The 27508-nt window shown below is 48.8% G+C and overlaps 1 protein-coding gene across 3 annotated transcripts in view; it reads left to right on the forward strand.

Annotated features, from left to right (window-relative positions):
• TBL1X (transducin beta like 1 X-linked) overlaps positions 1 to 27508 on the forward strand; it is a 943441-nt gene that overhangs the window by 812410 nt on the left and 103523 nt on the right. For all 3 annotated transcript variants that reach the window (XM_069640382.1, XM_069640381.1, XM_069640380.1), the window contains exon 14: positions 27021 to 27148. In XM_069640382.1, the coding sequence (XP_069496483.1) occupies positions 27021 to 27148 (128 nt within the window). The remainder of the gene's footprint in view (positions 1 to 27020; positions 27149 to 27508) is intronic.

A 27508-nucleotide genomic window follows, 5' to 3' on the forward strand; every position in this document is an offset into this window, starting at 1 on the left:
CACAAATTGTTACATGAAAAAGTGGGGCACTTTTCCGTGGGACTCTACCTTATTGTCGGCCACCAGATTGTTTACCATCCTGGTTTCCCAGATGATGTGCGACTACAGCGTTTGCTGTCTCGCAACATGGATGCCTGAGCACAAGCTCACTGTTTTTCAGATGGCATCCGGTGTCTTTTTCTACGCTGGCAATCAAGAGGGTAGTTTGCATCTTATTTCTCCAGCATTGGATCTTTCATGGATTCACATGCTTAGAATATTCCCCGTCGTCAGGCTGGGAATCCTCGGTAAGTTATATAGACATTTTCCATAGGAAAAATTCCGACACTTTTGTGTCCTATCTACGTCGTCTTGGGCCGAGCACGCCGGCGCCACTAGGACGTAGGGATATATATAGCTCCGCCCCTGCGGCTCCCTCAGATTTCAACCGTCTTCCAAAGTGGTGGGATTACCTCACGTATCTGCTATTTGGTTAGGTTGTACTTTCTACTTCTGCGACTGGTTGTTCTTCTCAAGAGAATGTCTGGAAAGGCGTTGTTTCGTCCGTGTGCTACGTGCGGTCTTAAGAAGGTGTACGAAGGGGATGGTCATATGGACTGCATTTACTGCCTTCATCCTCACCACACGGCGGACACTTGCGAAATCTGTCAGGGTTTCTCCCAGAAAACCCTCAAAGATCGAAAAAGACGCCTGGTCGATTGGCTCAATGACGGAGCGGGTGCGTACCCGGCTTCGGAGGTGGGCTCCACTGCCTCAAAAAGTAAGTCGGAACCCCCGACGAAGAAGGCACCTGCTGCCGAAAAATGAACCTCGGAGTCGGCCGAAAAACGATCCTCGGAGAAACATTCGAAGGCCGCCTCCTCTTCACACAAGACGCCGTCTTTTTCCTCCTCATCTAAAAAGGAGAGAAAAGAGCCATCTAAATCCTCCTCAGGAGACCGTCATAAGTCTACCTTGAGTCGAGAGGCCGCGGCCAGCAAGTCGGCCCCAAAAGCGGCGGGAACACCTTAAGGCGCTGTGCCACTGGCTTAGCCGACGACCCGCTCGTCGACGCCTGCATCATCGGCGGCTCCTCCCGCATGTCAGACTGCGGCGGTAGGAAACACGTCGTCGACGGTGGTCCCGTCGATGGGATGGCAACCGGAGGTTTTCGATACCGTCCCGCCAGAGGCCCTGCTTCAACCAGAGGCGACGTCATCTCGTCGGCTGACGAACGCGACACGGCCACACGCCCAACCGATCTGGGGCTGCAGCCGACCAGCGCGTTGTCGCTCTTAGGTATGGGTTCCATCCCTACAACCTCGTCAATACTGAACCCCCACGCGGTTCTGTCCTTGTAGGTGCTAAATACGCTACAGAAGCTATTACAGTGTTTGGACACACAAATACCCCTGCCTAGGGCCCCGACACGGATACAGCCTACGCCATTCGTCGACGAGCCGGGCCCGGCTCCTCGCTCGGCGACCAGGATTACGGCCGCATCCCACACGCCGGAAGATTGCCCTATCCTGCAAGAAGAACTACTACAGGACTCTGACCGTGAGGGATCAGGTTCAGACATCTCACTATCCCCCACAAGGGATCCAACTTGGGACTCTGAAGCAGAGATGGAAGCTCTGAGAAGCCCGGCACAGCCATCGCCACCTGACTACGTGGGTGCATTCCATGCCATGATGAGTAAGGCATGTTCAGAGTTTGGCCTAGTCCCTGAAGAGGAGAAAAAGGATTTTCTTTTTGATCATATGGGCAAGAGAAGGAAATCCATATTCGCCATCCCGATTTTGGACCATGTCTGGCAAGAGGGCCTGAAGACCATGCGACACCCGTTCTCTGAACCGGCAGTGAAAGGTCGTTTGGAGAAGAAGTTCAAGGCTCCGGAATAGACTCCCAAGTGCCTGACGTCTCAACCTTCGCCGGAGTCGGTGGTATCTGCGGCGGCGGCTAGAAAGGCCAGGTCTCAACATAGATGCACGACCCCTCCAGACAACGAGGCCAGGAGACAGGTCGCTTTCGGCAAGAAGGTGCTGTCCGTCGGCGCGACTACGGTTAAAGCAGCCAACTCCTTGGCGATCATGTCTAGGTATGACAGGGAAATGTGGCACCGGCTGGCTCCTATCTTGGAGCATTTGCCCGAGGAACATAGAAAGTCCGCCATGTTGCTAGTGCGGGAAGGAGAAGAGGCCTCCAACCATGCTATAAACATTGCCGTCGACCTAGCCGAGTCCGGTTTTAAGCAAATCAATAATGGCGTAGTTCTACGTAGACAAGCCTGGCTCAAGTGCACTATGTTCAGACCGGAGGTGCAATATAAAGGCTTGGATATGCCGTGTGAAGGGGAGCAACTGTTCGGTGAAAAAGTTGATGAGGCCTTGAAGGGCATGAAAGAGGATACTGACACAGCGCGGTCAGTCTGAGCCCTCCAGAGTGTTAGGAATTTTCGTTCCTTTTGTCCTTTCAGAGGGGCCTGTGGTAACTCCCGGTTTGGGTCATCTAGAGACCGAGGTTTCAGCAGACCCTCCTACTCGTCCCAAGGCTACAGGCGTGCGGCCCAATCTTCTCGTAGAGGCAGAGATTACCAAACCTCCAGACGGCCGGGTGCCTACCCTTCGTCGACGAAAGATAAACAAATCAAGAACCAACAATGACATGTTTCAGGAAGTCCTGGGGAGCCGAGTGTCTCGTCGCATCGACGAGTGGGAGCGCATAACAGATCGATGGGTTTTGGACACGATTCATCTGGGCCACTCTGCAGTTCAAGAGCAAGCCACCACACATTCCACTGGTGTTCTCGGCCCAGCCCCACCTTCAAATACTGCTACAGGAGGTGGCGCTTATGCTGCAGAAAGGGGCTATAGAACTGGTCCCGGTGGCAGAAAAAGGACAGGGAGTGTACTCCCGGTACTTTGTCGTCAAGAAACCAAATGGAAAATGGCGTCCCATTCAGGATCTACAAGCGCTCAACAAACTGCTCAAGAATTTAAAATTCAAAATGCTGACGCTTCAGGAGGTGATCCGATCGATAAAACCCGGACATTTGTCATCGCTAGACCTTCAGGACGCATACTTCCATATCCCCATCCTTCGACGGCACAAAAGATTTCTGCGGTTCGTCGTCGGACGAACCCACTATCAGTTCAAGGTCCTCCCGTTCGGTCTAAAATCGTCCCCCAGGACGTTCACCAAATGTCTGGCTCCAATAGCAGCCTGGTTAAGAAAGGAAGGTCACCATGTGTACCCTTATTTGGACGATTGGCTAGTGAGGGGACTGTCTCCGGAAAGGGCACAAGAAAGCCTAGATGCCACCCTGTCCCTCCTGCAACGTTTGGGCTTCGCAGTGAACTTCGACAAGTCCTCGTTAAAGCCGTCAAGGACCTTGGTCTTTTTGGGGGCAGAGTTCCACACACAGTCGGGGCTGGTGAAGCCATCGCTCGAAAGGATTCACAGACTGCAACAAAAGGCATCGGAATGGGAGGTCGACACCAGAGTGTCAGTACGAAGGTACATGTCCCTACTGGGTACCATGTCGTCCTGCATACCCTTGATAGACAATTGTCGCCTCTTCAGGAATGCTTGGCGGATCGATGGGCACAAACTCGAGGACGCTGGTCGGACAAATTGACCATCAACGGCCAGCTCGTACAGGCGCTTCAATGGTGGAGAATCCCCATACACCTAACGAAGGGAATGCCCTTACTGGAACCTGCGTTCCAGAAGACTGTGGTTACGGATGCTTCTCTAACTGGGTGGGGCGCTCATCTGGACTCCTTGCAGGTTCAGGGTCGTTGGTCATCGGAAGAGTCCTCCCTCCACATCAACCTGCTAGAGTTGAGGGCGGTACGTTGGGCCCTAAAATCCTTTTTGCCACAGATAAAGGGCTCAGTGGTGAGAATCATGACAGACAACACAACAACAATGTTTTATCTACGAAAGCAGGTAGGTACTCGCTCCAGGAGCCTGTGGACGGAAGCCCAGGAGATCTGGCATTGGGCCCTACAACACGACATACATCTGTTGGCATTCCACTTACCAGGAGTAAAAAATGTGCAAGCAGAGGCTCTCAGCAGGGAGATGAATTGTCTACACGAATGGGAACTGAACGATCAGCAACTGCACCGTGTCTTCGCGGAATGGGGCCATCCGGCCCTCGATCTCTTTGCGACGAGAGACAACAAGAAATGCTCCCAATACGCGAGCAGGTGGCCGCAACAAGACTCGCTAGGGGACGCGTTCTCCTTCCCGTGGACAGGCAGGTTTCTGTATGCCTTCCCCCCCATTCCCTCTCATCCGTCGGACTCTGCAATGGATCCACAGATATCCTTGTCGGGTGATCCTGGTGGCCCCGTATTGGGCCAGACAAGTGTGGTTCTCCGATCTACTTCACCTCTCAGCGGCAGAACCAATGAGGTTCCAGAAGATCCCCAACCTTCTGTCTCAGGAGAAAGGGACCGTTTGGTATTACGACCCGGACAACCTCAGTCTGACGGCCTGGCTCCTGATTTCGCCGAGTTTGCGCGTTAGCGATTCCAGCGGATTGTCGTCGTATTTTGCAAGCTGCAAGGGCACCTTCCACGAACACTTCATACACATACAAATGGAAAAGGTTCTGCATATGGTGCGCTGATCAACCAGGTCTGGTCCCGCGGGCAATCACACCGGAACAACTCCTACCATACTTGTTGCTCCTGGCAAATAACGGTTTATCTGTTTCATCCATAAAGGTGCATCTAGCTGCCATCTCGAGATTTACTCGGAAGAGGCATTCCACTCCACTGTTCAGTGACTGCCTAGTTAAACGCTTCCTTAAAGGGTTGTTTCGAACCTTTCCTCCCAAGAAGAAATTTCCTCCCATCTGGAGTCTGAACCTGGTCTTGGCAGCCCTGATGAAACCCCTTTTTGAACCAATGTCAACGACGACATTAAAATTTTTGTCTTGGAAATTGGCTCTCCTGGTGGCCATTATTTCTGGGTCGGAAATACAAGCTCTAGTGATCGACCCTCCGTATTTGAGGTTTTTCAGTAATAAAGTTGTGCTGGCCACTAACCCGCATTTCAAACCTAAAGTACCTTCCATGTTCCATAAACACGCTTCTATAGTGTTGCCTACATTCTTTCCAACACCGTCTTCAGTGGCAGAGAAGACTCTCCATACATTGGATGTGAAAAGAGCTTTAACATTTTATCTCCATTGCACTCAAAGCTTCAGAGACACGAGACAACTCTTCATAGTTTATGGTCCTGCGGCTAGGGGTAAAGCGATTTCAAAACAAGGACTATCCAGATGGGTGTCTTCAGACATTTCTTATTGTCATTCCAAGGCCGGAAAGCCGCTAGAAAAGCGTCCAAGGGCCCATTCGACGAGATCTACATCGTCGTCGACGGCTTTGTGGTCTGGAATCCCGCTGGGGGATATCTGCCAGGCGGCTTCCTGGTCGGTACCACACACATTTACCCGACCTTACTGTCTCGCACAGCAACATGCTGAGGATACAGAGATGGGGCGGGCAGTGCTACGTCACCTGTTCCAATAAGGTAAGCCCCAAGTGGGTTGCATCCTTCGGCAACTATGCTTTAAAGTGTCGTGTCTTTTACGGTTAACATGCGATAATGTAATGTGTTGCCATAGTAAGTGGGCACTGTGATTGTTGTGATGTTGGTTTGCATACACGCCTCCAATGTTGGGGGATACTGCTATTCAATCTGTTCTAAGCATGTGAATCCATGAAAGATCCAATGCTGGAGAAGGGAATAGTTTCTTACCTGTAACTCCATTTCTCCAGCATTGGTATCTTTCATGGATTCATATGCGCCCTCCGGCCTCCCCTGAGCATGCAAACCAGAGATCCCCCCATAATACTTTGGGGTCTGAAATCTGAGGGAGCCGCGGGGGCGGAGCTATATATACCCCTACGTCCTAGTGGCGCCGGTGTGCGCGTCCCAAAACGAAGTAGATAGGACACAAAAGTGTCGGAATTTTTCCTATGGAAAATGTCTATATAACTTACCGAGGATTCCCAGCCTGACGACGGGGAATATTCTAAGCATGTGAATCCATGAAAGATACCAATGCTGGAGAAATGGAGTTACAGGTAAACTATTCCCTTATTACACATACTAATGGTTTAATTAATTTTTGTTCACTTTGAACAATGCAAAGCCAGATACATAAATGCCAGGTTCACAGGTCAGGTCCGTGACCTCGTGAAAGTCTGATCAAATTGAATTTACAATTTCTCTTAATGGTCTTTGGCTCTGTAAGGATAGCGTCAGTAGACTGGTGGTGGTCTTTAAATGTGTACACCTTTCATACTTTGTAGGCAACATTACAGGAAAGTGTCCTCTTTCTACTTATTTTTCGGGCCATGAGGATTCATTTTTCTGAAAGGCAGATGATCATTTGTCCTCTGCAAATATGCCTATTTAACTTTCATATGTTCACTTCCTGTGACATCACTTCCCCTTGAGTAGGAATTGTGCCCTGATAGATGCCACTTGCTGCTGTATCGCAAAGGAACAACCTTGGAGATGCCTGAGAATCCAAGTGCCATATGGCAGTGGGTGAACGCCTTTTTATTGCGGTTATGGCTGGAAGCAGAAGCGGTGGCCAAGCTTCTAGCCTCTCTCCTCCGCTGAAAGATCATTAGGCCATTTCGACACCAATAAAAATGAGACTTTGATAGTGCCAACACTTTATGTTGCGTTCAATGAATTGATTTTCTTAAATCCTAAACAGCCCTCGTCGTCCTTTTTATTTGTATATTTATTTATTTTCTTCATAATTCGTGATTCCTCCTGTTGCGAGGAAGGCAAACTTCAATGCAAGGTCACACTCTATCGTTTTCAATGTGTTGTTCTTACTGTCATCACAGCAAGACCTGATATTTTGGAGAGATGATGCCAACACTCAAATCTTTTAAATTGTAGAACTCCCACTGCCATGCCATAATGTATTACAATATTCAGAAAGCTAAGACAATGGAGATATAGTTTGCACGCTACTGCCCCCAAGTGGCGGATTTTAAAATCTGTAGGATCGACCCGTGCAGCCTTTTGTGACTTTTCATAGTCGTGTTAACGGTGCCAAGTTTTGATCCCCAGCGTACACTCGTTGGGTTTATAACTGGACTAAAGACATGACTGTTCACCTGTGTTCCTCCCTGTCAAATAATGTGTACTTGTATTTCAAGGATATACCAAAGTTTATCTGCCAAGCTCCATAGAAAGCAGATTGGAACTCATGAACTGGGTACTTCTGACCTGCACCGATCAGCACCACAGGTTTCGCATTTGCCTTTTCCACTGTCCCACTAATGAACCCACCCCCGGTTTATTTTTTTATATTAATTTTTTACAGTCAAGCACAGTCGAGGCCTTAGTACTTGTTTTTAACAGGATGGAAGTGGAAGTAACAGGTGCACGGGCGCACTTCTGTCTTATTTTCATTTCAACCAGCGCTCATTTACATGCAAAATCAAGGCAATAAATCTCAGAAGACTGGTGAAAAATAACACTATACAGCACAAAGCTTGAAGTTTCTACATGATAAATGTGGCTAAAAAAAAGGAATAGACATTTCCCAAGCACTGTCATAATGATCCTGTCCTTGATACGGCAACAGATGGAAAATGGTGCAAATACCCAATCGTATGTTGTCATTTCCTCACAAATGCCTATCTATTGCCAAAATTGGAGCCTTTTTTAGTAGTGGACCTAAGTGTAAGGAGCGCATGCAAGGGCACATGTTGGTCTTATTTTAATTACGACAGGAACTCATTTACATGCACAATCGGGGCCTTACATTTCAGAAGACTGGCTTGCCCTGTACAATGAAAACAAGGATGTTGCTACATGATACGCTATGCTTTACATTGATGAGCTCTTCACTCCTATATCCTCATTTATATGTTACACTTTGATGTGTAAGTAAGACATGGTCTTCAGACGATATGTTATAGAATTATATTGCAGGATACTGTCACCTTGCCATTCCTCCTTATATATTGTCATTTATACATATTCTCATACGAAACTATGATTTGTCTGAGTATGCCCGAGGTGCCACCTGATGGGTGGACGTGCATTGCAATGTGTTGCAGATGTGACTGACCAGTGTGCATGTTGATTTTGTGTTGTCATTTTGCTTGTGTTTTAATACTCGACTTGTGGTGTTGCAAGGGGATTGCAGGGTCTCTGCCGGAGCATTATACTTCACTAAAATTCCAACAAGCCCAAGGTCAGGCTCACAGGACTCCTCCGAGCTCGGAAATTGATATTTAGGTGCTTGGGTGATGGGGTTGCGGGAGATCGAGTGGTTTTTCTCAAGAGCATCGGGAGTCTTGGAGATTGGTGATGTCATGGAGGATGAGGCAGTATTTTTCTCTACAGATGTCCATGTATTACTGCGATCCAGTTTGTAGCCAATATAAAATATTTGTAGTGCAATCATTCGATGGTACAGACAAGTGGACATGCGTTGAATGTGTCTTTGACGTATCTGACAATTGTGCATGTCATTTGCATGTGACGGCATGTTCTTCAATGTGCAGGTGTTCTGCGTGTGAAGTGTAGCAGAGCACTCCACTGTAGACACTTTCCCTATGGGGTTAATATACTTTTCCTAAAACTCATTCCCCCTCTCGCGCTGCAACCCATGCAATAGAGCGGAGTCCCACAAAACAAATGCAGCCCAGCTGTCATAGTCACTGACATAGAAGTCACACCGGCACCTTAACATAATAGTCTGCATGATTTTGATAATGTTTTAAACTATTTATTGCTGCTAGTCATGGAATAGTAATCTAATTACTATTTGCATGCAATGTAAGGCTCTTTTTATTGTCATGTTTGCACAGACTACGGTCTTCCACTACACAGTGCTTCAAAGCCATAACAATGGCAGTAGGCACAAATATCGAATAACACATACCTCCCTGACTGTGGTAACACATGTCCCTTTAGTAATCTTAGAATACTATTATTTATGGTCAAGAAAATATGTATTTAATTAAAATTACAGGGAAACAATGTATTTTGGAACAAACATGCATACAAAACCTTTTGACATTGATTTATAGAATGGTTTACCAGTGTCCTTAACATTGGGGGAGAGAATGGGATATAAGATTATATGATGTACAGACATGAACCAGGGACGATAACGCTAGAGCATGATATAGGAACGGGATAGTGGAGGAAGTGCTAAGTTTTAGGATGAAGGGGTAAGAGATATGTGCTGTGGTGTTATCGTAGAGAGATTGGGGTACAGGAGAACAGAGAGACGTGGTGCATAAAGTGCTATGCAAGTGGTTCTTCTGGAAAGAGGAGAGCTAGGAGGTTGGATTTAAATGGAGATAGTGGTAGGGTAGTAGTGTGGAGAAGGAGAGCAAGGGCCGTCCAGAGTAAGGGGGAGAGGAAGAGAGCGGAAGGAAACAAGAGGCAGCGCAAGGGCCACGAGGGGGGGAGGGGGGGCGTAGGGAGGGAGATGGGCTGATGGGTATGATGCAGCAAGTCGTGTATAGTTTTGAAGATGATGAAAATTCGTTTTTTCTTTGCCCTCCATCTCATAGATAGCCAGATTAACTGATGACGGGCTGGGGTGTTGGAGGTGAAGCAGGGTAGGTTGAAGAGTGTATGGACAACAAAGTTGAGGATGTCGAGAGGCTAAAAAGCATATTTGGAAAGGCCATAGAGTAGACTGTCAGAGTAGTGAGATCGGGCGTACTAACGGGATGATTAGGTGCTTAGCAGTTTTGAAGGGAAGAAGTCTTATTTTTCTGATGTTGAGGAGATTAAGCCTGGCAGCAGTGGCAGATTTGCAGATGACGAGTGAGAAGTTGTGAGATGGGCCTAAGACAGCACCAAGGTTGTGAGCAGAAACAGAGTAGGGGAAGGTAGTCTGGAGAGAAAAGACAGAAGGGGGGGAGAAGAAGAGATGGCCTGTTTGGATGGAAAGAGAACTTCAGTTTTAGTGGAGTTGAGCAAGTGAGATGCCATCCAGCACTTGATGGCAGAGAGCCAGACTTTTTTGACCGTAGCTCATCCGATAAAGAGGGGAAGAAGATGATCTGAGTGTAATCGGCAAAGAGTTGATAGGTGGTGAGGGGCGAGCCATAAGAGGAGATCAAGGTGCCAAGAGCCAGAGGTATAGATAGCAAAGGGAAATGGACCCAGAACTGACCCTTGGGGAACACCAACAGTGAGGATAGTAGTGGGGAGGTAAGGCTGTTCCAGGACCCCTTGAAGTGTCTGGGGGTTAGATATGAAGCAAACCAAGTGAGGGTCTTTTCCCTGATGCCTAGGAGAGAGAGTGTTGAGAGAAGGTCAGACTGGTTGACAATATCGAAGGCAGCAGAGAGGAGAGCAGGGGTAGACTGGCAACCAAAAGAGGCCCTGGCAATAATGTTCAAAGTGGTCCCATATTACACATTTTGAGCAAGCCCAACCCTTTTCCTATGAGAATGTATGGGAATAAAATGTTACCACACAACAGGCTCAGTGTGCAGAGGCCTGCTGGGAAATATCCAGAGTTCCCTATAAGCCCTTCTGCCCTGGCAGAGAGTTTGAGGAGAATAAGAATAGATGAATGGTTAGCATGGCGAGCAGAAGAGATGTAGTTGCGGACATTGAGGAGAGCGGACTCACTACAGTGCAGAGGTCGGAAGGCAGATTGAAGGGGATCCTGGAGATTGTGGGTGTGTCAAGTAATTATGTCAAGGGGTTTAATACTACATACTCTAGGACTTTGGAATAATGAGGTAGAGGAGAGATGGGAGGAAAGTTGGCAGTGCAGTTAGGATCTAGGTCAGATTTCTAAAGGATAGGGATAAGAGAAGAAACAAGGGGGGTCCTGGGAGGGTCTCTGCCGGCCTATATCCCAGGGTTAGAGTCTCAATCAGAGTCTTTAGCTCACCTTCCTTTCACAGAAGAGAAATTTCCACTACATATCAGTCTTTGTCCTGCCCAAGGGCAGTCCAGCACCAAAATGCCAGGCAATTCTCTTCTGAATAAGAGCACCAACAGCAACCCCAGACACGTGTTTCGGCCTGGTTGGGCCTCGTCAGTGAGGTGGAGCTGTGCCTCTCTAAAACCAGTGAGTAAGAGTTCCACGTCTGGATTACCCTAATAATTTAGGGTGAAAACCGATTGCTACTTAATATGCTGAACCAAGGGGGATCCTGGGAGTGTCTCTTTGCCGGCCTATTTCCCGGGTTAGGGTCTCAACCAGTCTTTAGCTCACCATCCTTTCACGGAAGAGAAATTTCCACTAGATATCAGTCTATGTCCTGCCCAAGGGCAGTCAAGCACCGAAACTCTTGTTGACTCTAACCCGGGATATAGGCCGGTAGTAAAGAAACTCCCAGAAACCCCCCTTGTTTTTGCATATTAAGTACGTTTTGGGTTTTCACCCTAAGTTACAAGGTTAATCCAGACGTCGCAAACTTGTGAACTTTGTGAAAGAAACCTGCACCAGAGATAGTGGTCCGGTGCCACATGGGGGCTCATGCAAAGGTCTCTGGCTGGTGCCCCCTCTCCCGAACCAGGAGAAACGAGTGATAAGAGGCCATACTGAAGGCCGTTGTGAGATGTGAAGGTGGTCATACATGGGTCAAGCTAAACCCCTTTGTACAATTGAGTGTCCTTGACATGTAAAAGTTTTTACACGTTGTGGAGGCGGACATGAACCCGACTGAGGGACGCCTGCTCATACATTGTGATGAATGCACTGGTGAAGCCTGACTGGGGGTTGACACCTTGACTTGGGTGAAAGGAAGAACCTAAGGGGTCTAGAATGTCTTTGTTGAAAAGTGAACAGTGGCAAATCTGAACCCGTCGGAGGGATGCCAATAAAAAAGCTAGGGGGAGGGAACCCCCGCTTTCTGATGAGATTTGGAAAGTGTCAACCCGACTGAGGGAATTGTTAAACTGGCATTTGCGCCCGGCTGAGGGAAACTGTGTGTGATATTGTGAACCGTGTGAATTTAGCATAGAATAACAGTGACTCAGCGCCCTTTGGAAGCATCTGTTTAAATTGGCAAGTACTTTGAGAGGCTAATGGTGAAAGGATAGGATTCTGGCTGAGGGGATCCTAGGGTGAAGAATAATCACCTGAGGTGAAGGCTACCTGAAGGAACTTTTGTTTTTTGGCATAGCAGTCCCTCTGAAGCAAGGGACTTCCAGTGAGAAGATACTTGGGCACAGAAGGCCCTGATATAGAAAAAAGAAACTGTAAGCTGGTGCCGGAGAAGCACAAGAGTGTGCTGTGCTCAAGAGTTATGCCCCGTCCCGTGCTAAAAACGTGGGGAAAGGAGACCCCGGCCATAACATCCTGACTTATCATTTTGTGAACACTTCTTTCGTTTCTTGTAAACATTATCCCACACTATTTTGTTGCATAGCGGTAAGGATTGGCAATAGGTTTTTTAGTATAGGCCCTTTTTATTTGACTAGACTCTACTAGGACTGTATTATTATTTGATGGTTTTAGCTTGCTCCCATCTTAGATTTATGTTTAGATTAGGTGTTTATCACCCATTGTACAGTTTAATAAACACCCTTGAACTGTGATCACTGGTCTATCTTGCTTTGATAACCATGCCTTCCTTACAAAGCATACTGAGGAGTCTGTAAAGTAGAGGTGCTGGGGGTAGATGCGAGAAGAGGAAGTATGATGAAAGTTGAGCTTGGAGGTTTTGTGAATGAAGAGTAGGTGTGTGGGAAATGGGCCGGGGTCGAGGAAAATAGATGATAGGGATTGAGTGGAGATAGTTTGGAGGAGAAAGAAAGTAGAAGAGAAGGAAGAGCAGTGCATGTTGAGGGCGGGGCTGAGCAAAGATGTAATTGGTACTCGCAAGCCAGTAGCAGGACACAGCAAAGCAGTAACTCAAAGGAAAGGCTAGCGGTTGGTCCTTGGCAGTTCTCCCCTGCCCGTTGGCCTTTAGCTGTATTCCCCTTGCTGTGTCGCCCGGGGCTGATTTGCCCCAAAACAAAGAGTCAAGTACTGGAAGTGGTGAGGAGCATCCAATGGAGGGAGGGGGAGGTGGGACCACCCAACTGTGGCTACAGAGCAGGACAGGCTGGGAGATAGTCCTGTCCCGGCCACCCTGACCGTCGCTTGATGTTGGTGCAGGTGGCTAAGGGGAGTGGACTGGATGGAGGATGACTCGCTCAGATTAGCAGCAGGAGCCGTTGCGGGAGCTAGGCCGCCTCTGCAGGCCGCGTCAAGCAGATGGAATGAGTGCCTTTGGTGCTTTTGTGATGAGCTGTTTCTTTCGGCCTAGTTGAACCCCCTCTTGAAGGCGGAAAGACCTTTCAAAGATGGACTTTTTGTGGTCAGAAGTCACGTGAGCAGTAGATCGTTCTTTCCAATGGGAAACCGTTCACTTTTTATTTATTTTTATTTTTTACTGAATATGATTTATCCTAATACTGAGGTCCTTAAACAGGAGTCAAAAGGACCACTTTTCACTCCTCTTTAAGAGGAACACACATATCCATGAAATGAGGGGGGATTCAAGAAGTTCCTTTACACAAATATAGTTAATTAATTCTTTCCCTTCCCCATTTTCCCAAAAATGTCACTCTGGCACTTTCTGATCATAGTACTTTTAAACAGAGGAATTAAGATTACCCTTCAGAGAGTAGTCATTTTGACGGAGATTGATCACTACAGGACCACCATCTATGGACACACACACAAATGTTTTCAGGTCGGTGCAATACATTATGCATTAAAGGTTCTCACCTCCTGGATCAAATTTGCCTTACAAATTCTCACACATGATTGATCTGTAGTGGCATTGTATCTACGCACAATGCAGCACATGTTACTCCATAAATGAGTGAATGGAAGATAAAGGAACATTGAGCAAATCATTGTCCGTGAGATGTCCCCTAAACTGTAAGGCTTTGTACCAGAAGTGCCTTGGAGCACAGTTTGACACAAAGTGGGCATGGGTTGATCTTTTGAAAAGGAGGATTCAAGCCTGTCTTGGTACCGTTACCATTTGCCAGAAGGCCCAGCTCTGATAACGTTGATGACGTGGATGGGGGTGACATTGTCAATGAGAGAATACACTCGAGACTGATACAAGAGTGGCTTAATTTCTAATGGTCACTGGTAGTAGGGGACTGCAAGGGTGTTAGGGGTGGTAAATCCAAAGGTGGTCACATCTCTACCATGGAGGAATGCACAATACTTTAATACGGTGATCCTAACTAAAGATGCATGTATTGGAATGGGAAGCATATCTGCAAGGGATGCGCGAGTACGAGTTGTCTGGCCCACAGCTCAGAGTAACATTTCACGTTGGAGCAATTGGATCTGAAGCAAGTCAGCAAGAAGGCAGCTGCAAGATCTGTTCTTCTGCGGGCTAAAATATGGGCAGCAGTGGGAGATTCGGTTTATAAAGTCCATCTTTAGGAGTAAATGGCCCTCATTAGAAGTTTGCTGGCCTAGAAATAAGTGCTGATAACGGTTACCGGCACCTTTTCCAGACCAGCAAACTACAAGTCTGCCAGTAGGGGCTGTAAGATAGTTCTGGACCCTTCCAAGAGATTTTTAATTGAAGCACCAACGCCATTACTAACAGTGGCTATCCCTGTCCACGTGGACTGTGGCAGGAGAAAATGGTCTACGTTTTATTCATGTGTGATCACTGTGTGTGAGACTTTACTCCTCCCCCCCATCCCCCTTCCCAGGGACAAGGACAAACATCTAGGGAGAACGCGGTACAACCCTCACCCAACACCTTACAAACCTCTACTATTTAGTTCCCAGTACCTTACCCAATACTTCCACGTACCTCTGCCAACCTGAAGATTCAGCATCTACTAATAGTAGATCCAGGTATTGCTGCAGTGCCTGAAAAGCTCACAAAACTAAAGGTACTGAGACAAGGTGGCTCAAGAGAGCCATAACCATTACCACAGAGCAACTAACAACCACGACTGATGTTATGTAAGGGTTGGACAAGCCCTATAATAAGGAAACTGGAGGAGAACTTGGCGCCTTCTACTGCATGAGGAGTCTGCATCAGCTACCCGGGAAGTTACAAACCGTTTCAAGGGAGCAGAAAGGCGAGACGTTGCTGACGCAGCAGAATAGCCAGCAGGAAACCGACTCCTACCTCCTACCAGGAGCGCCAAAGGATTTGCAGCCCCCCTACTTGTTTTGAGGTGGACCACTGGGTACCGTACGTGAGAGTGGAGTGAGAGAGAAAGACACTGACGCCAAAGCAGCTGGTTTAGAGGAGACACTGGAGAAAGCAGCCAGTTGGATCCCGATGGAACCAGAGAGGCTGGCAGGAAGAACCAATTCGAGAGTGGTGAGCCAAGCATAACCTCGGGGATAGAATCCCTTGTTGCACTGGGAACGGAAATACCACTGGCCACCATAGAAGGGTCTGGGACCTGCATGCAAACCTAGAGAGTTTGAGGGAGTCTCCCTTGTGCTGGAGGTCAAGCAGAGACACTGACCACTAGGGAGGGCGTTGAGCACCAAAACCTAACGCAAGCCATCTTCTTGATGGCCGCAGCTGGAAGGGAAGCAACCCAGGTCTGCCAAATCCATGTAATAAGGAGATACATGTCTGAGACTCTCACAAGGGAAGACGTGTATACAATATCTTGCTTGGGGCAGTACCTGGAAGGGGAGTGAACTAGGTCTGCCAGAACAAACCCGCCGAGAACTGGACTGTGAAACTAAGTATACAAAGGGGACAGGGGAAAGGAGACATTCCCCCTGGTGTTGTGAACTGTGAGAGCAAAGCCAAAGAAAGCCATGAGAAGGTAGTCTTTCTCCTGGTAGTTGAGGTTGCAAGGAGGATCAAACTAGTGGTCCAGGGGAAGGGAGTAATTCCCGCTGGGATGACAAAATAGTGAACTTTCTGATGCAGAGTGTTGGAGGATCTGCAATATTTTTTGTTTGTTTCTGAAGTACTAAAACCAAGGGAAGGAACTTGCATCCAGAGCTGTGCCATGCAGGAGCAGGGAGTCATTCTCCTGGACCAAGAACTTTGGTGCTGCTTATTAGTTTAGTTATAAGTGTAAGAGGCAGAGATGGGGATATTTCTGACACATGACTGAGGGCTCTTTAAGTTACTAAGACCTCCTGACCGACCCATTGGCACCTTATTTGAGGCAGGGAAACATCTCATTGATATAGGAAAAGATAGGGTTTATCTTAATTTTTATACCAAATAAGTCTACAGCAATCACTATGGACTGGCACTGTAGTAGTAGACCTCCTTCCTCTCTGACCGACCATCCGAGGTTCAACTGGGCCCTTTTCTCTCCTCCAGCACTCTCTCTCTGCGGTGTCCTTCAGGTATCTATCCTCTCGCTGGGGATCTTTAACATCTTCATTGCCACTCTAGCCCATTTGATCTCCGCCTTGTCTCCTCACTTCCAGTGTTATGCAGACAACACACAGCTCTCCTTCAAGCTTCCCTCCACTGGCTCCTCATCTTCCTCTCATTCCGACTGTCTACTGCTATTCAAGCATGGTGTGCTGCTAACGATCTCTGCCTTAATGCCAGTGAGACTGAGATCCTTCTTATTGGGATCCCAGCTTTCCTCCTTCCCTCCTACTCTCCGGCCACCCTACATGGGCCCCATTCCCTCACCCTCCTGTGAGGCAAAACACCTTGCTGTCATCTTCGAGTCCTCTCTCCTATTCTCTCATTCTCTACACACATCGCAGACCTTGGCAAGAAGGCCAACTCCAGCTACACCTCCTTGGAGGCATTCTCCCTTTCCTCACCTTCCCCGAGAAACTCAATGTCTTGAGAGCTCTGGCCCTCTCTAGGCTGGACTACTGCAACAGACTCTTCCTCAATCTGCCTAAAGCCTCCATTTGCCCTCTTCAACTAATCCAGACTAGGACTGCAAGACTTATCCTTGGCCTCAAACCCAGGGACTGCAGCTCTTCAGCCCTAAAATCTCTCCTCTGGCTGCCGTGAGGATCAAGTTCAAGGACCCTCTGCATCATCCACAAAGCTTTCTGTGGCCTGGGACCCAGTAACATCAACTCTCTCCCTAAATACCTCCCTGCTAGAGCCTTTCTGTTTCTGCCTTCTAGCTCCAACTCTCTGCAGATCCGACGTTTTTCCAAGCAGAGTGTGGGAAGGGGGTAGATCTCTCTTCCACAGGGGCCTCCCTCTGAAATGGCCTCCCTGCTCCTGTCGGACTTGAGCCGGATCTACTTAAGTTCTGGAAGCTTCTCAAGACCCTTCGTTTCACTTTCTTCTTCCCTCTCCCCTGCTAATGTCCCCCGCTGCCTCATTTTGAATGGCTGCCTGGTTCCTTCTGATTCTTATAGGGCACCAAGCCCTCCTCAACCACTCTACCCCTGCACTTGGTCTCCCCTGCTCCCCAAACCCCTGATCCTGCACTTGCACTACTGGGCTCTCTCCCCCCGATCTAGCCTGGCTGGACCAGCACCCCTTTGAGACCATCCAGCCCTGTTCCTAGCACTTAGCATGTGGATCGTCTTACCCCGTCACTCACTGCATTCCCCTGGCACTGTCCACCTGCCCACTGCTTCCTCTTAGCACTCACCTAACCCATGGGCCATTTTCCCCTCGCCCCCCCAACCCCCTGCAATTTTGTGCTTGCCACTCCAACCTGCACTTCTTTTCCCTCCTTAACATTGGCGCTTTCCTCTCTGACTGGCAATTCCCACCCCTTCCCTCTCCCTCCCCCACACTTTGTTACTGCACTTGCACAATCCGAATGACAGAAGCCTAGTAGGATCATTTTTAATTTTGTCTTCGTCCCAGTGCCCATTTGCCCCCCGCCCCCCTATTGTTGTGCCTTGAAACACCATTTGCTCTATAGGCGCGTTATAAATGCCCAATAAATAAAACATGCCACCTATGCGTCAGTCTCCCCCTTCTGCACCCTTACACTAGGTACCCAGCAAATAATTCCAACTGCAATGATAAATTACAAGATATTTCCTTATGTTTCCGCCTCCCCAACACCAATACCTCAGAGGCTTTTTCAGAAAATGAGGTTTTGACAATTCATTAATTCTCATTTAGGGCAGGGAATATGTATCCTTATTTACTACATATGTTAATGGTATCGCATATGAAATTGCATCCACAGCAAACCTTACTCGCAAGCTATTGAGGGAAGCCTACTCATCTCAATCCCCAGTCTATAAAATTGGCAGTCTGGCTCCTGTTCTAGAATGTTGGCATTTACAACTTTGAAAGTTGTACAGATCTGTTTGGAGGAGCCAAGAACACCAAATACAAGTTTCTGTTTTTTGGTTTTTTTAACGATAAATGGAAGCAGTGTTTTTTTTTTCGCTGTAGCATCACAAATGGTCTCTTTGAATTCTCTAGAAGTGAGGACAGATGTAAATGAAGCATAGTGGGTCCATGTACATGTAGGATAAAGGTAGGGTGACAAGAACACCCTGTCGACAGTGTTCTAATTTGAAAACCTATGTAATACTTTGAGCCAACCACTAGATGGTGGTTTATGCATAACATTTGAGTCTTCTCAGATACAAGCCACAGAAAGATGACTACTGGGTTAAGTAATATTTGCCTCATAGATTATACATTTCAGATAGCAGTCTCTTAAGTGCACATAGCTCCTGTAGCTGTATATACCACTTCTCACCCCAGAGTTTTCTTGTGGAAATGTCCTTTTAAAGCAAGGAGATAGTTTACCCACCTATTACAAGAGCGCCTAGGAGTTGGTACCTGAATGTGATTCTACACAGGTTCACACTTTATGCATTTTTACTAATGTGCAAATGTGTTTTACAGTAGTTACTAAAGATTGCATTTTGAATAGCTAGATAACTCGGTCACAGAATATTTGAGTTTCGGTCTTGATCAGTGTATGAATCTCATCTGTTTATCCTTAAAGGAAGTTAGTATTTAGGGCTCATCTGAGATTCTCTCCTTAGCCGATTTTAAATATTTCATATGACTGCACCATTGTGCTTCCAATTAACCCGCAAGCGGAAAGAAATGTGCAATAATTAGAGTTTGAAAGAGCAGTCATATGATACCTCGACAAGGCATGGGAAATCAAACAAGTGTTTGTGGTGTCATTTGGCCAACTGAGATTGATGTGCTGTTACCCGACTAGGATAAGTGGATTAGGACCTGGGACGAGGAAGTGGGACTGGGGCCTGGGTCAAGCAAGAGGGAAGAGGATCTAGGTCAAGAAAGAGGGATGAGGACTGTGACTCTAACGTCACAAATTACCAGAATTTGCAGTTTTCCTTTATTACCTCGCGTTTGTGCTAGACATGCTTCCTGAAGAAAGCATTGTGAGTGGCACGTGTAAGGAAGGCATGGTATCAAACAGTAAGACAGACACAAATTATCACAGTTCAAGGGTATTTATTGAACTTAAATTGGGTTTGAAAAATACCTATCTAAATCTAAAGATCGGAGCAAGCTATGACCATAAAATAATAACCTAGTGGTGTCTTGTCAAAATAAAAGGGCCTATACTAATAAACCTATTGTCAATTCTTACCTCTAAATACAAATAGTGTGGGAAACAAAATATAAGTTACTCACCGTAGTGGCTATCGTACTCTTAGTCCATAGCCCCCTTTACTCCATACTGCATGGGCGTCCCTTCCAAGGGACGGGAGACGGAGCCTTTTTCATGAGAAAAAACCTTCTTCCCCTTTAAATTTAAAGGTGCGTGGGGTGCGGCCCTGGGAGCATGCACTGCCCCGACTCCGCGTTCCGGCGCCACACCAGTCCCCATTGACGCATCAACAATAGATTTAACCTTGCCTAATGACACCGGTATTATTAAGGGGGTGGAGGATAGTGGGACGTATGGAGGAAAGGGGACTATGGACTAAGAATACGTTAGTAATTGCTCTTGGGTCTCGTCCCCTTTCCACTGTACTGCATGGGCTATTACAACTGAATGTTGCACCAGGGTAGAGAGGAGAACCTCCTTAAACAAATAGGTTCCTGAGAACCGCCTGTCCGAAAGACGCATCAGATCTAGAGCCGGCATCCAAACAGTAATGCTTGCAGAAAGCCGAGGGAGTGGCCCAAGTGGCTCCCTGCTTATGACCTGCCAAGGGACATGGCACTGGAATGTGATGGCCGTTGCCTTGGCCCTGACTGCGTGGGCGTGCATGTTCGCTGGAAGCGGCTTGTGCTGCCCCTTGTATGCTTCTTTGATGGCTGAGACCATCCAGCGTGATATGGAGGCCTGATAGCCTGGTCTTGCACCTCTGAAAGGGACAAACAGGGCATCTGACTTGGGGAAGCCCTTGGTCCTGTCAAGGTAGAATTTCAGGGCATGCCTGACATCCAAGCAGTGCAGAACTCTCTGTACCTCGTCCTTAGGATCAGCAAAAAACATAGGAAGAAATATTTCCTTGTTCAAATGGAAAGCAGATGACACCTTAGGCAGAAATTCTGGGTGCATCCGCAGGACTATTTTGCCCCTGTGAAAGGTAGTATATGGTTCTGAGGCGACCAGCGCCTGGATCTCGCTGACTCTTAGCACTGAGGTGAGGCCTACCAGTAAGGCCATCTTGATGGTGACCAGCCTGATGTCAGCGGCCGCCATTGGCTCAAACTGTTTGTGCGCCAGGACGCACAAGACTATGTTCAGGTCCCACACAGGATGTGGCCTCTTGATGGGCGGGTAGAGCCTTGTGAGCCCTGTCAAATGTTTCTTGACAATCGGATTGGAGGAGAAGACCCCCTTCTCTGAGTTCCTGTAAGCCCTGATGGCTGTGAGGTAAGTGCAGCAGGTTTCCACCTGCATGCCTGAGTGAGCGAGGTACGTCGTCCAGAGTACATGCCACAGGGTTCATTTCCTTGGAGTCTGCCCAGTGGCAGAACCTGGTCCAATTACTTTTATACTTGGCCCTGGTAGCCTTGCTCCTGGCGCCCTGTATGATCTTCAGATTGGCCTGGCAGAGGTTGAGGTCCCCCAGCGTTACCTGCTCAGGAACCACGCTGTGAGGGTTAGTTTCTGTGGTGCAGGTGGGTGACCCCGCTCCCCCTGCTGCACCAGAAGGTGTGCTCGGCCCATCGGAAGGTGAATAGGTAGCATCAACGAGAGGCTGAGCAGCTCCAAGAACCATGGCTTGGCCGACCACCATGGAGCTATTAAAATGATGCTGAGCTGGCGAGACTCCATGATTCAGCGGAGTGGGTGGGAATGCATATGCTGTCATGCCGTTCCACTGAATACGAAATGCGTCGCCCAGGGAGCTGGAACCCTGTCCCTGCCAGGAGGTGAACTGAGGGCACTTCCTGTTGTGCCAGGTGGAAGTGCGATCCACCTGGGGGAGGCCCCATATGCTGAAGATCGCATTAATAACGAGGTTGTTTAGCTGCCACTCGTAATTGTCGGCTCCCAACCTGCTGAGCCTGTCCGCCTGCAGGTTGGATTCCCCTGGAAGGTGGTGGACTGCCGTGAGGTAGATGTTGTTTTCCAGGGCCCACTCCTACATGCTGATTGCTAGTCTGTACTGTGGAGGGGATCTGGTGCCTCCCTGCTTGTTGAAATAGTACATGCTGGTCGAGTTGTCTGTCTGGATGAGGACATCCTTGCCCCTGAGAAGTGGAAGGAATGCTCTGAGCGCTAGCCAGATGGCATTCAGCTCCAACCAATTGATGTGGTGACCCTGATCCTGTCGAGTCCAGATGCCGTGGACTCCCCAGCCCTTGAGGGAGGAGTCCCTGGTGTGGTTGACCTGCGGGGTGGGAGGCCGGAAGGGCTTGCCCGTCCGTAGGTTGCAGTCCCTGGACCACCATGTGAGGTCCGGGTGGAGAGATGGAGGAACATAGATCATCTTGGATTGAGAGCCCTGCTCCTGGTTCCATGATGCCGCGAAGTGATGGCTGTGATTTTGTCTCCTCCGACAAACACCTTCTAGGAGTATGTGTCCCAGATGAGCCCCAAGAATGTTAGATTCTGCGTGGGCTGCAGCTGTGACTTCTTGAAATTGAGTGAAAAGCCCAGATCATGCAGTGTGTTCATAAGAGCATGGGAAGAGTGATGAACCGCTTCCGGAGATGCATCCCTGACGAGCCAGGCATCGAGCAATGGGTAGATGTGGAGGCCCTGAGCTCTGAGGAGGGCAGCCACAGTATTCATGAGTCTGGTAAAGACCCTGGGAGCTGAGTTCAGGCCAAAAGGAAGGACCTTGTATTGGAAATCGGGATTTGCAGGTACGCATCCTTCAGATCCAGGGAGCACATCCAGTCTCCCTTGCACAGTGGCTCTGCTATAAGAGCTGGCGTAACAATCTTGCATTTTTGTAGAGGTAAGGAGAGGTTGAGGTTGGAAAGGTCCAGGACAACTCTTGGGCCTGCCTGGTTCTTTTTCTGAATGGTGAAAATACTGGAGTAAAAGCCTAAGCCTTGCTGGGTGGCTGGGACATCCTCCACTTTCTGGCTGTCTACGAGCGAGCGGACATGGAGTGGAGTGGAGTGGAGTGGAGTGGAGTGGAGTGGAGTGGAGTGGAGTGGAGTGGAGTGGCTGGGATTGGTAGGCGGTACCCCATAGATACTACAGAGGGGTTCCAGGGGTCCTCAAAATTCTGGTGCCAGAAATGTGCCTGGAGAGGAAGCCTGCCCCCCACTGGAGATACGTGGGCCCAGAGAGGCGTGTCATGCCTTCTTTCCCTCGGAGGCTGATGTGGAGGATGGGGACTGGGAAAAACCCACTCCCCCGCCCCCCCCTTTTTTTTTTGTTGCTTGCGCCGTTTTTGAGTCGGTGAGCAGTCCGGCTTCCTGGACCTCTGTTCTTGTAAGCCGCAGAACCCTCCATACGTACGCCCCTTGTCGGAGAGCTGCTGCGACTGGGTGTACGATTTGGGCGTGGTCTTCGTCAGGATAAAGACTTGGCCGTTTGTGAGCTGTTTTTCTTTTTGTCCAGCTCCTCGTCCGTGGTGGAGTGTAATAGATTCCCCCCAAGAACGGCAGGTCTAATGTGTGTTCCTAGACATCCGGGTTGAATTTCCTTGCGCGGAGCCTAGCTGTCCTCATCATGTCCGTGGCGAGACAGATGGCACGGCCAGAGGTGTCGATGTGGGCCACGGTGGACTCAATGAGATCCTGCGCCACCAGCTTGGCCTCGGCCAGTCCCACCTTGAAAGGTGATTGGCTCTGCTGAGGGAGTTCCGGGAGGAAGTCTGCAATTTTCCACCATAACCTTTGGTTAGTGGAATCCAAGTGATTTGCCCGCGGCTGAAACTACTGCGGGCAAAACGTTTGCATGAGAAAGGTGCAAACTACCAAAAGTTTGCACCTTTCTCATGCAAAAACACATACATACTCACACCCACAACACACCCATAACACCCCCTCCACCCACACCCTCGGCACACCCCCACCCCCAATAAACCCCACTTACTTACCTTCATCTTCACGCTGGGTTCGTGCAGCACCAGTTCCCTTTCACTTCCGTGATCAGGAACCGGCGACGCAGGGTCCTTTTTGTTTTCTTATTTTTTATTTTATGGAAGGTGGCGGGCTGTCCCCCGCAGCGCCCGCTTACTATACCATAAAGTATAGTGAGCAGGCGATGCTGGGGACCCCCCTGCAGCCCCCGTTTGTTTTTTTTTCCTTCAATGATACCACGAAAGGTTCAAACCTTTGGTGTTCGAAACTTTGGTGGTAGCATTTTTAGAACTTTTGGTCATTGCAACCATTTTTTTACGGTAAAATCGTCCTATACCGGTTAGTTGCCGCCAGCTTGGCATCAGTGTTGGCCTGATTAAGATGCAAGGACGCGTTGGAATACAGTTTCTTCCTATACGCCTCCAAGATCATCATCTTGCCTAGCAGCACCGCAGAGGAGGCAGCTGAGGACGACTGAGGCTTGGAGTATAGTGATGCTGCAACAATCACAGAGGAGTGGGGCTGTGGATGGGCCGATAGCAAGAGTGTATGCCCCTTCATTTGCCTGTACTTGGCATCCAGGCATTCATTGACCGGCTGGGCAGAGTGGGGCTTAAGCCAACCCTATTTGGCCAGGGAGACTACATCGGTCTGCAGTGCAATTCCCATTTTGGAAGAAGGTCGTTGTGTAAGGACTTCAGCGAGGACCCCCTCTGCTGGTTGCTCGACCTCTGGTTGAGGTAGGGCCAGGTACTCCGCCAGCCCTGCAAGACGTTCCTGGAAGGCCTTGGCTGACGAGGGCGTGTCTGGGGGGGGTAATCCTCGTCCGTATCCTGTGGATTTAGGAGGATCCTGCGTTGGTGGAGGAGTAGCGGGAGCCGAGGGCTGTGGTACCGGAGCCAGAGGCTTTGGAGGAGGCTGGTACAGAACCACCTGAGGAATCGGCTGGGGCCACGGAGGCAAAGGGTGCGCGAGGGCCACCAGCAGAGGAGCCTGGGGTGCCAGAAGGAATGGAGGGAGCACGTCCCTGATGGCATCGCAGAGGATAACCCCCATCCGATGGGACTTCATGAGCCCGAGGAACCTCTCAAAGAACTTGTCCTCACAGGCTGGAGGGGTGGTAGGGGATAAAGACGGGGTAGCGGGAGGCTGCTGGAGCTGCTACATGCCCTGTCCATACGGACGCAGTGGGAACCTGCCCTGCACAAATGAGGGATAGGCTGTAGGCCATGTACCTGGTTGAGGCCAGTCCCCCCCCCCCCCCCCCCCCCTGACACTCGTTCCTCGCCTAAATTCCTGGAAATAGGTCTGACGGGTGTTGATGACTGGCACGGCAGCCATTTTGTCGAGCTGCCTGCCACATGGCTGCATCTTGTTGCTAGGCTCACTGGGCCCAGCCTCCTCGAGGACTGTTGAGTGTCGATCGCAAGGCCTACCCTGCTCCTCGGGTCTAGACCCAGTAGATGTGACACCCTCGGCCAAGGAGCCGGTAGAGTTGCGTTTAAGTGCCCCCTCTGACGTATTGCCAGTATTAGGGCATGGCCTCTCGGACATGATGCTGGTACAAGGGCGTAGCCCCTAGGGTGAAGACCCGGTACAAGAACCTTCCGGTCCCTCAACACTCATCGGGAGGATCTGAGGATCCCTCGGCCCGGAGGCTGGTAGCTGGAGCAGCCTTGGTGCACGTGTCTGTACAAGAACCTGAGTGGCCCCTCCCATGCGGGCGAGTCCTTGGAAAGGAGTCTTCCTTGTAGGGTGCGATGGAGAATTAGAGGCCCTACCTTGGGCCTGGATCAATGTTTGATGAAATCCTTGAGGTCCTTTGGAGGCGACACCTGGCTAGTCTGTTCTTCAGAGTCCTCGATGACAGGGCGTTGCACGCTGTACAAGCTTGTCAACTGTGATCTGGGCCAAGGCAATATAGGCAGAGGGCGTGAGGGCGTGGGGGTGTGAGGTTGGGAAGAGCCGTCGCAGGATGGACACCTGCTGAACCCTGTGGAAGTCGACATGCGCCGGAGAGGAGCGTGACACCTGAGGACCGAGTACCTGTATGATAAGACAGAAGTATCTCCGTGGAATTACATGGCCAAAGCCAAACCTAGGAGCACTGGTGAATTCGGCCCATTCTCCTGTCGATGGGGGGGGGGGGTGACTGATGTGTGGTGCCGGGGGGCGGAGTCAGGGCAGCGCATGCTCCCAGGGCTGCACCCCCACGCGCCTCTAAATTTAAAGGGGAAGGTTTTTTTATGGTGACAAAGGTTGTCTCCTGTCCCTTGGAAGGGACGCCCATGCAGTATGGAGGAAAGGGGATGGGACGTAAGAGTACGTTGAGCCAAATAAGTGTTGAAGAAATTATATCGGGATATTTAAGCCGCTGGCTCCCCTTCCCCATGTTTACAGCAAGGGACAAGGCAGCACACTAGAGTTTAGCAGTGTCTCTGGTTTATTTAGCACGAGGGTGCAGTTCAAAACTTCAATGTCACGGCCTTCTGTGCCAAAGTTTTTTTGCCATTCAAAGTGCCTGATGTAATATCACCGAAACACAATGCAGGATTCTTCAGCCTGTTTTCCTGGTCTTACGCTTTCTAATCTCGAGGACTCATGAAAGCAACGGTTCCTTGTCGAAAAAGGTCAAGGGAACTTCCTTCCATACTATTCTCTTCTGTTTCGCCATCTTTCTCCTCTTGTTAAATGCCATCTTGGAACTACGGTTTCCTCATGTGCTTTGCCTTGTTCAGTGTGTGCTTTCGTGCTCTGCCTTTTATCCATGTGGGGAAGCTTAATGGAAGTCAGGTGTGTGATGGTCAGTAATTGCCTGACCGTGCCTGATCATTGTATTGGGACACGTCTGGTATACGGCTCAGGTTTTAGTCTGTTTTCTCTCATAGCGAGCTGTCCGTTAAAACATGTTTGTGTTGTAAAGAGAGTGGGGGGGTGTCAGAGTTCCTAAATATCCTTCTTGGTAGGAATGGATAAAGGTGTCGGAGGAAGGGGAAACTGTGTCTCTGCATCCGGGGCCCACTCCCACTTCCTGAAGACCCCTCACCCAGGTGATCCCCCCGCACTGGTCCATCCCAAAGAATTGGATGGAAAACTGATGGCTGTATCTTTGCCACCTGGAAGACAGATCCAAGGTGACTACTGGGTGCGACACCTTCTGGTTTCTCACCCATGACCCACAAAATAACAATCTGTGAACCATCCAATACAAGGCAATAGCACTGCCATTTGCCTTATCAAACAAATATTCTGCTTCTCCTTTTCTCTCTTCTGTGTAGCATTGTTTTGGTTATAAGGTGGTGGCACTAATTAAGCTAGACTATGCTCCAACCCCTAAAATGTTCCAAATGAAGGGGGCCACAATAGTTGTCCATGCTAGACTTTCATGTCAAAGGATTTCAAATACATACATTTTACACCCCAAAAAGCAAAGCTTTGAAGTTGTATAAAATTGGCAGTATGCAACCTGCGGCTCTCACAATGCCATGATCGTTCACCATTAACTAGGCTGTCTAGGGCTGATGGGAGATGATAAAAAACATTTGGAGAGCCAAAGGCGTCAGACCCATGGGATGAGTGGTGGACTCTGAGAAAAGGCTATTGACCGATGTATACATTGGAAAATTTAATGGACTTGCTTGTTTGTTTTTGCTCTTTTCCCAGATATGGAGTATGAAGCAAGACACGTGTGTACATGATCTTCAAGCACATAGCAAAGAGATTTATACGATCAAGTGGAGTCCATCAGGCCCTGGGATGGGTAACCCAAGCTCGAACATGATGTTAGCAAGGTACATGAAGGTGCTCCAATTTTTATAAAGAAGGAAATGCAGAATATCAGCTGCCTACCAAAATGCATGTTATGCTGAAACCATGTTTCAATAAGCCACCCTGTGTTCGCGCACAGTGTTTGCAATCTTTACCAACAAGGCTATTTCTGTGCATTATTTTAAACAGTGCAAATGTTAGTGATACAATGTTGATTGACATACCACATAAACCTAGAAGGTAATTTGTGCCTTTTGATGGGACAGCAAATAGACTGTCTTTGGTAATGCTAGACAATCAATTGGATACATTTAGTAATGCAGAGGACCTCTTTTCTAATCCTGGCACCACTTATGCTGAAAAATGCTTGTATTCCATAAAAA

Source organism: Ambystoma mexicanum, chromosome 7q (assembly GCF_040938575.1).
Source record: "Ambystoma mexicanum isolate Mex_15411 chromosome 7q, UKY_AmexF1_1, whole genome shotgun sequence".
Classification (NCBI taxonomy): Eukaryota; Metazoa; Chordata; class Amphibia; order Caudata; family Ambystomatidae; genus Ambystoma; species Ambystoma mexicanum.